Below are 8,660 nucleotides of genomic sequence, written 5' to 3'. Positions count from 1 at the left end.
CAGGGTTCGGGTCGCTTTGTCCCTGCCCGCGTCTCGCGCAGGTGGCCGGCCGAGCGAGGCTGTGGCCCTGTGCGGCGGCGGGGTTCGATCGTTGCCGTTCCGGGCCGGAGTAGCGGAGGGACGACGCGGGGCCTCACGTGTGCCCCCACCACCTGCCTGGTTCCTATCGAGGAGGAGCATCCTGGCAAGACGTCCCTTATGGCTCGGATCTCAGAGGAGAGAGGCCCTTGGGATTATTAAGGGGAAATTCTTTACTGAGGGTGGTGAGGAACTGGAACAGGTTTCCCACAGAAAGCTGCGGATGCCTCATCCCTGGAAGTGTTCTAAGCCAGGCTGGATGGGTCTTTGAAAAGCCTGGACCAGTGGAAGGTGTCGCTGTCCATGGCAGGGGGCTTAGAACGAGATGATCTTTAAGGTCCCTTCCAACCCAAACCATTTTATGATTCTATGAATAGTGGCCTCCCCAGCAAAACTTGTTTCTTCCCATTATATGCTGTCCTGTAATCAGTGTGATATGCTTTAAATTAAATCAGACTTAACTAAAGCTGACAGCTGTCCACTGAGAGTGGATAAGAGAAGGGACTAAACAGATACGCTGCAATCTGTGCAGGGTTGGGATAGGTTTTTTTTGGCTTTGAGTATCAGTACTTTTCTGTTCATTTGCCAATTGCTGTTAATTGTGCTACAGAAGATGTACTGAATACAAGTGACACTTACTGGAAAAAGCTGTTTCAACTGTCCCCTTGCTCTGAGGGACTGATTAGCTTTACCTCAGGACATACGCACGTACAAGGAAGTCTGGCAGGGATCCTCAAGTGTCCTGAAATACAGAGCTGGTGGTGGCCTGAAGGTCAATGTGGGTGATATCTTTGGGGCGAAGGTGAGCTTACTTGTACTGCACAGGCTCACTCTGGAAATCTAGGCCAGCTGAAGTAGTAGAAAAGCACAGTCTGTCTCAGTGATGTGATGTGCTGCTCCAAAGAAGTTCAGGTTGTGCCTGGCAGTAGCAGTTCTTCATATTGAGATCCAAATTTGGCCCCTCTCTGCTGTGTGGATGGATGTTATGGAGGCTATATTGTGAAGCAGTTAATAACTTCTGAGTTTCCCTATGGATTTCCACCTCCGTAGCAATAGCTGCCCACCTCAACCACAATAACCATTGCTGTACATTAGTCACTTCTTTTCTTCCACATCTCTGTATATCCAATGCAAATAATTTCCCTGAATCTCCCCCAAGAGCAGTGTATGTAGGTGTGCCACCTCTTCTCCAAGGACACTGAGAGAAATAGTAGACAAAATTAACCTCCCATCCTTCAGTGTGCAAACTCCATCCTTTCTCTTTTTCTTGTCTCCGGCTTTATAGTCAACCAGGGACACAGCAAAACTTGGCATGCATTCTCCATATCCATTACAATTTTCGTCATTTTTTTCATAGATCCATAGAATGGTTTGGGTTGGAAAGGACCTTAAATATAATCTAGCTCCAACCCCCCCGCCATGGGCAGGGACACCTTCCACTAGTTGCTCAGAGCCCCATCCAACCTGGCCTTGAACACTTCAGGGACGGGGCAGCCACAACTTCTCTGGATAATCCACTACCGTGCCTCACCACCTTCACAGTAAAGAATGTCCTCCTAACATCTAATCTAAACCTACGATTTTTAAAAGAACTGTAGCCCACATGGGAATCCCGAGTCCTTTCCTAGATCCGCAGCAGTGTGCAGCTGCGGAAGGCTTTTCTTTCTTCTGTGTCCACTCCTTCGAGGCACTCCTCCCAGCCCCTCCGCGGGGTCTCTGCTCCCGGCTCCCAGCACGGCGCCGAGGGAAGGGACGGCCCTGCCGCGGTAGCCGCGCATGCTCCGGCCGCCGAGCCGGACCTCGGCGGAAAGGAGCTGGCCCGGCCCAGGGTATTTAAATGTCTCTGGCTACTTGACGGAGCAGCAGCAGCTGACCTTGTCCCTAGGTTTTTCCCGGGGAACTTGTGAGTCCCCGAAGCCTGGGCAAGTGCTGGTTCATATAGCTTTAAAAACTGATAGAGGCAGTTATCAAGGAATATTTTTTCCCTTCCCTCCCCCCCAGGCTGGCATTCTTTTGAGGTAGCCCGGTAATAGTGTTAGTAATGATGGGTGATAGTCAAATGGCTCAAAGGAGCTAGGAGACGGCCTGAAACAAGACCAGAACACATCCCAGAAGAAAACCAGGACATTTCACAAGCTGGATCTGAATTTTTTTTTAAGATATCTAGAGGGATTCAGAAGGGAAAAAACCACAAAACTGGAAATCAAAATGCCTAACAATCCCCAATTCAAGTGCTGCCTTTTGGACTAGCAAGATAAAAAGACTAGAAATCAAAGGTTCTGGACTCGAAAAAAAGCTACTGGAAACAGTTGCCGGGAAAGGAATGGCAGGAAAACAGGAAACCTTTGTCTTGGTTGTCATTTCCTATTCAAACAGTTAGAACTAGGTCTAAAGGAGCTAAAAATAAACCCTAGAAGGAAATCAAAGTTCCCATGCCCTGGTGGAAATCAGCAACCAAGATGACGAGTTAAGCCAGAAACTTTTTTTAATAACACACAATTCTACATGCTTCTCTTCTGTTTATAGCCAGGAGAGGGGGGGATTATCCAGCTCAAGCAATATAGACATCTACTGTTGTGCAGAGAAAAAAAAGCTACTCGTTGAAGTTAACTTGACTGCCCAAATAGAGTGCTAGAAAACCTAAGAGAAAAGGGTACCTCTGGGCACTACATATGGTGGCATAGTGCTAATGGCTGCTTATCATTTATTTCCAGACTATAAAGTTAATTTATCAGATCACCTATAAGCCCTTAACATATAAAGTGGCAACACCTATCTTAATCAGCTCTCTAGAGGCAAATGCTAGGAGTGGGAAAAGAAGAAATTCTATCCAGCCTTTTAGAGGACTTGCAAATAATTTTGCTTAGTGTGTATACACACATCTATTAATCCAGCCAGCTACCAGAGGACCAGTCTGTAGAATGACTATTTCATCAAGATAAGTGAAAGAAAGTGTTAGGTGCCTACAAAGGTGTTATTTGTTTTGGCTTTTTTTTTTTTCTGAATCATGATTTATGCCCTTCATTAAAGTAAAATAACCATTAAGAAGGTGATTGTCATCATCCTCACCTGCTCAGCTCTGCATTTAATGGGGAAGTGGGGATTAACAGCGGGGGAGTTTTTTGTGGTATATTCCAACAATTAGAAAGAGACCATTAACAGGGCCAGTTGGCAACAATGTAAAAATTCCAAACTGGAAATTCTGTTGAAAACTGGCATTGAAAAAATTTGGATGCAATAACAATCATTATAAATAAAATGCTGGCTAATACAGATGGTGATATCTCCTTTCCCAATTTGGGACACCTTCAGAAAACCTAGGAAGTACAGCTGTAATTTGACACCTAATTTATTGCATGGAGGCAGTGAGTAGAAACATGTATCCCTTTAGAATCTGAAAAGCAGTTACTAACTTTCTGATTATAAACCTGATTGCCAGCTTTTGTTTTAGTGAGTAACTGCATAGTAACTGAGTATTTCTGACAAGAAGAAAATTGTAAAGGGAGAAACCGAAAATATTTATAATGTGAGTCATTAGGATACAGGTATAGATGACACCTTGAGAAGCAGGGATGAAAAAGCTTTTAGCATGTGTTAGAAATACCTTCTCATTAGGAGTCTCTCCCATTTCAAAGATTTAGTATGTCTTGGACTGGTCATCACAGGTCTGGTTGCTGGTGTGAGGTCCTCCAAAGGAGACAGAACAGCAACATATTAGCTGAAAAAAGCAGCCCTGGGGTGTTTGGACTCTAGCAAACCAGACTATGCCACTTTTTATCACTAAAAAATGATACTCTGAATACTTTATTAACTCTAACTCTTCACCCTCAATTTGAAAGTGCAATATTAGGAGGTAGGTCACAAGAACTCTGAAAATACTATTTTGCATGCAGGTCAAGATCAGCAGCAATTTAAAGTAGCAGTCATGGGGTGCAAGCTATGAGCTATGTTTGAAGGCTATTGGATGATGTTCCTTCCTCAGATCATGTTTTTTTCTAGGCAAAATACTCTGATATGTGCTGCAAAAGGTGTAAAGTTGTACTAATCAAAATAAACACAAAAAGATATGACCTATTTCTAAAATATCCATTTTACTCCTGCAGGTGACATAACAGGAGAGATCGGGGCAAAATATTTCCTTTGATAGAAAGGAAATAATCTGTACAAAATTGTCTCTCACCTAGAGAGGCTGGCAGACATGCAGGGTTTCTTTTGTGCATTTGCCAATATTGCAAAACTATTTCATAAGTTGGGAAAGAAAAATAAAACATCTCAGTGGTTGAGAGAGTGTTTGAGTACTTCTGGTTAAAAGAAAAGTTGTTGCAACTTCCACTGTATCAGAGTATTCACATTTCAAAAGCTCTTTCACATCAGATATGGGTGCTAGTGCTCACATTAGAACTCAAACATTGTGAGTTGGAGGTGACTTTACATAGCAAAAGTCTAAATTCTCTGGCACTGATGGCCACGAATTAGTAATGATGAATTTAATAACCAGTTTTAAATAACTTCCAAGTGTCCGAAAGTTTCTCATCATGATAGGCCGTATACCCCTTCTGTTCTTTGAGCATGGCTGACACAGTGCTAGCATGCTAAGGAAACAAAGCTTAGGTAATGATTGCGTGGTTGGTTTTGGTGGTTTGATTGGTTGGTTTGGGTTTTGTTGTTTGTTTTTTTTTTTCAATTGCACTCTCGCTGTTGTTTTTGAAGCCATTGTCTGATTTAGATCTTATATTACATGAGAGCATGAATATTAAAGATGTCTGCATGTTTTGTGAAACAGCATTTGGAACAAATAAAAACTAGTAATGTCCCAGAGAGGGATATGTGTTCACTTAGCTTTTGTCCAAGGGACAACAGCTTGCCAACCCATACGCATGTAGTTAAGACTTAACTGCAGTCCAGCCTCTTACCCATCCCAAATAGGTAGGGGAGGACTAAACAAAGGAAGGCTTATGGTTGTGAAGGGAGGTGGCTCATGGCTTTCAGTGGCTAGAATACAAATTTGGAGGAAATCTGGCTTCATGAGTTCCGTAGTTCTTGGAAGAGTTTATTCAAACTTGGGATTTTTGGTGGTTGGAAAGACTGCAGTGTTCTGACTTTGTATCACACAGAGGTATTAATGCTGATACACTGCTTAACAAAACAAAAGCAGAGTATAAGCTCATGAAAAGCTCCTTCCCTTAAACACAGAAGTTTATAAATTCCAGATTACATCTGTGAGACACAGAGTTGTGCAAACGTAATGGGAAATTATGGGGTTTTTTTCATAGGAAGAGGATTTTGTTGAAGGGACAGCTAGCTGTTCCATGATTCTTATACTAGAAATATATTAGAGGATCCTGATATTTGACTGCTTAGGTGAAAGTAGTAAACATCTCTAGTATCAACACATTACACTAGAGTATTAAATTGTACAGAACTGTGGTTTTGACTATTAAAACTTAAATATCTAATTTTGGGCGCCTTTTTCATAAAGTAAATAGTTGCCAATTAAGTAAAAATTTGTTACTCAGGATGAACAGGAATACTGCTGCACAGGTAAAGCCAGAGGTTCACAGCACACCATTCCAATGGCCACAGCAGAATTTAGAGAGCCTTCTTTCTCAAAAGCAAGACAACCCTCATAGGAAGGACACTGTGAGCTAAATATGAAATTATCAGAAGCAGTGAAACACTTTTTAAAAATTCTTTTAAATTTCTTCTTTTCTCCTGAAGGACCATGTGGGCAAATATCTCTTCAGTGCATGCACTTCAGAGGGGTCAGGTTTAAGATTTATACTAGCTACCTGAAAGATGGGAAATACTTAGTGAAAATCTGAGTAATTTTAATTCACTTTTAATCATGTACACTTATGTGGTTTAAATAATAGTAAGGCAAGAATTCCAGAAACTTAGATATCTGTAGGTGTATGCAAGAATTCAAAACAATGTATCCATTGAACTGTTGGATCAGGCTGCAACTGAAGGGTTTGCACTCTCTAGGATATATTAAAAAATACCTGTATTTTTTTTAAGTATTTGGCAACAGCTAAAATCTTAGGAAACCATAAATCCTAGATAAACTGAGAGAAGTTTTTTGATGGTATGAATGTGACCCAATTGCCCCCACTACTTTGACTATCCTATGGGATCCTGTAGAGGTTACAGAATCACAGAATCTGATGAGTTGAATTATCGAGTCCATTTCCTGGCCCTGCTCAGGACCATCCCCAAGAGTCACATCATATGCCTGGGGGTATTACCCAAATGCTTTCTGAATTCTGTCAGGCTTGATGACAGTTAATAGGAGGAGGGAATAAAGTTCTGCAGCACTTACTTGTCTACAGTACTCCTCTAAAAGTTCAGTTAAACTTAGTTATGACAGTCCCCTTGCACCTGGACAAGAATATTTTAAAAGTTCTTTCTTTAAAGTGGAAATGCGAAGAATTTGGCACAGTAATAGCAGCCTGGAATGCAGCAGAACCTAACCTCTGCCTAACTAATCCTGCCATTTTCTAACTTTGTCCGCCATGCATATTCAAAGGAACCGAAGTCACATGCTTCAAAGTCAAGCCTCTGCAAGATCATGGCTTTTCCTGTGCACAGAACATGCCTGGTGTGGTCTGCACGAGGAGGTTATCTATAGAAGTCATTATTATCTTGGTTAACACCACTCCCTCCTGTCAGTTAATATTTTCGTGATGCCTTACTCTATTATTTTTAATCTCGTCTTGAGTTAAAGATGTAAAAATTAACAGAAAAACAAGCAAATTCTCCAAAGAAAAGGTATCTTTCAAAGTTTTTAAATATGCAAAATTGTGTTTAGAATTAATGAAATTTAGAAAACAAAGCACATAAATCAATGTATCATTGTCAGATCTTAAACAGCTAAAATATACTGTGTTATAGTAAACCAAATAATTGTAATACTAGCTATTACCTAACATTGCTAATCTTCAGATCTCATTTACAGAGATGGTAGAATATTAATTTTTGGGGAACAGACCATATAGTCAGGCAGACAACACTGAGTCCCTCACTGATGGCCTGCTGACTAAATCCCACTGCCCTTGTGCTTCTAATACTAACTGTTCTCTGTCATTAATTTAAACACTTGGGTTATGTTATTTATGTGATAGGTCTGTAAATGTTGACAACTCTTGGAATTTTAAAACAAGTCTCAAATAATTAAATATTGCCGATATTAAAAACTCCAGCTGTTGCAATCAGACTCTTAGCTCAGGGAAGCGGATATCCTCAATCCAAAACAGAGCACCACTGACTGTTTAAAAATGTCCAAGCAAAGAGATACTGGAAAGAGTCTTAAATGGTACTACAGCAGATGTCTTTTGGAAAGTCTGAGAATTCTCTGTCTCATGAATGCAAACAAACATTTAGGAGAAACTTGTGACTTTTCCAATGTTAGTAATTCAGTTCTCAGCAAGAATTGATATGGCACCTCATCCATTTCCTTGGGTGTTGTGGGCCTCACTGGTGAGGTTGTGCATGGAACTGGAACGAACGTGGTCTCTTGAGCTCATCTGGTTTTGCTGTAGGAGCAGAAGGACAGGACCGTCCTACAGCACAGAAGAAATGAGGATGCCTTAGATCATGGTGATGGACCCAGACACGCCTGATGGTTCAGTCTCGATGCCAGCACTGCAGCTGAAGGCGTGGGCAGTGAAATCAGGGAGAAGCAACTTTGGCCAGGAGCTCGGAGTGAGGAGTTGCAGCACTTTGAGGACCAGTGTGGAAAGAGGAACTATGAGACACATCGTTGCTGGTTGCACAACTGAGGCTTGAGTAAAGGTTTGGAGTCGCTGCCGTGGTGAATACCGTCCCCACCTGGATTTTATTTCCTTATTGCTTACAGGATTGCCCCCTTACACTGCAGTGTCTCTGTACAGCCAGAGTAGCTGTGTAATGGGATAACTTTACATTTTACTTACAAACAGTATAAGTACAGTTTCCCACACAGGTACTGTTGCCGAGCTGCTCAGAGGATCCTGCAGCGAGCCCCTAAATGTCCTGCCCTGGGGCCCGCTCTCCATCCTCCGCGAGGGGTTCGAGAGATGGCGCGGCCCCACCCACCACGACTCGGAGGTGCGCTGGGCAGCGCCGCCGTGACGTCGCGACGCGGTTGCCATGGGGACGCCTGGGGTCGTACCTGACGGCTGTCGTGAAGCAGCGGGAGGAAAGCGAGGGAGGAGGAAGGGGGGGGCGGCGCTCCCGCCTCTGGCTATGTCGGGGCCCCAGAGCGGGCAGATCCGGAGGCCGCTGTTCGCCTCTGGAGCGCGGCGCCGGGGCCGGGCCCGGGCCCGGGCCCGGCGGGGGGGTTTTCAAGAAGCCGCACGGGGGCGTGCGGAAATCCACGCAGAAGGTGCTGGACACCCGCAAGGACCCACTCACCCGACTCAAGCACCTACGCGTCCTCATCGGTGAGGTGGCCGGGAGGGGGGAAGGGAGTGTGCCAGCGGGGGCCGCGGGTGCCGGCGTGGGAAAGGCCGGGAATTTGGAGGGACCGGGTGGGCGCTGGGGCGGGAGGCGGAGTCGGGTCTCAGCTCCGGCTGGAGACCCCACCCGGCGATCAGGGGAAGACC

At 43.9% G+C, this 8,660-nt stretch overlaps 1 protein-coding gene across 1 annotated transcript in view; it reads left to right on the top strand.

Moving 5' to 3' along the window:
* Positions 1-8,083: 8,083 nt before the first annotated feature.
* The window catches only part of RALGAPA1 (Ral GTPase activating protein catalytic alpha subunit 1), a 131,074-nt gene continuing 130,497 nt past the window's right edge, over positions 8,084-8,660 (top strand). Inside the window, exon 1 of the mRNA XM_017741641.1 lies at positions 8,084-8,498. Within this exon, the coding sequence (XP_017597130.1) occupies positions 8,084-8,498 (415 nt within the window). The remainder of the gene's footprint in view (positions 8,499-8,660) is intronic.

This window comes from Corvus brachyrhynchos, unplaced genomic scaffold (genome assembly GCF_000691975.1).
Source record: "Corvus brachyrhynchos isolate BGI_N302 unplaced genomic scaffold, ASM69197v1 scaffold115, whole genome shotgun sequence".
NCBI lineage: Eukaryota > Metazoa > Chordata > Aves > Passeriformes > Corvidae > Corvus > Corvus brachyrhynchos.
This window is presented reverse-complemented; position numbering and strand designations above follow the sequence as displayed.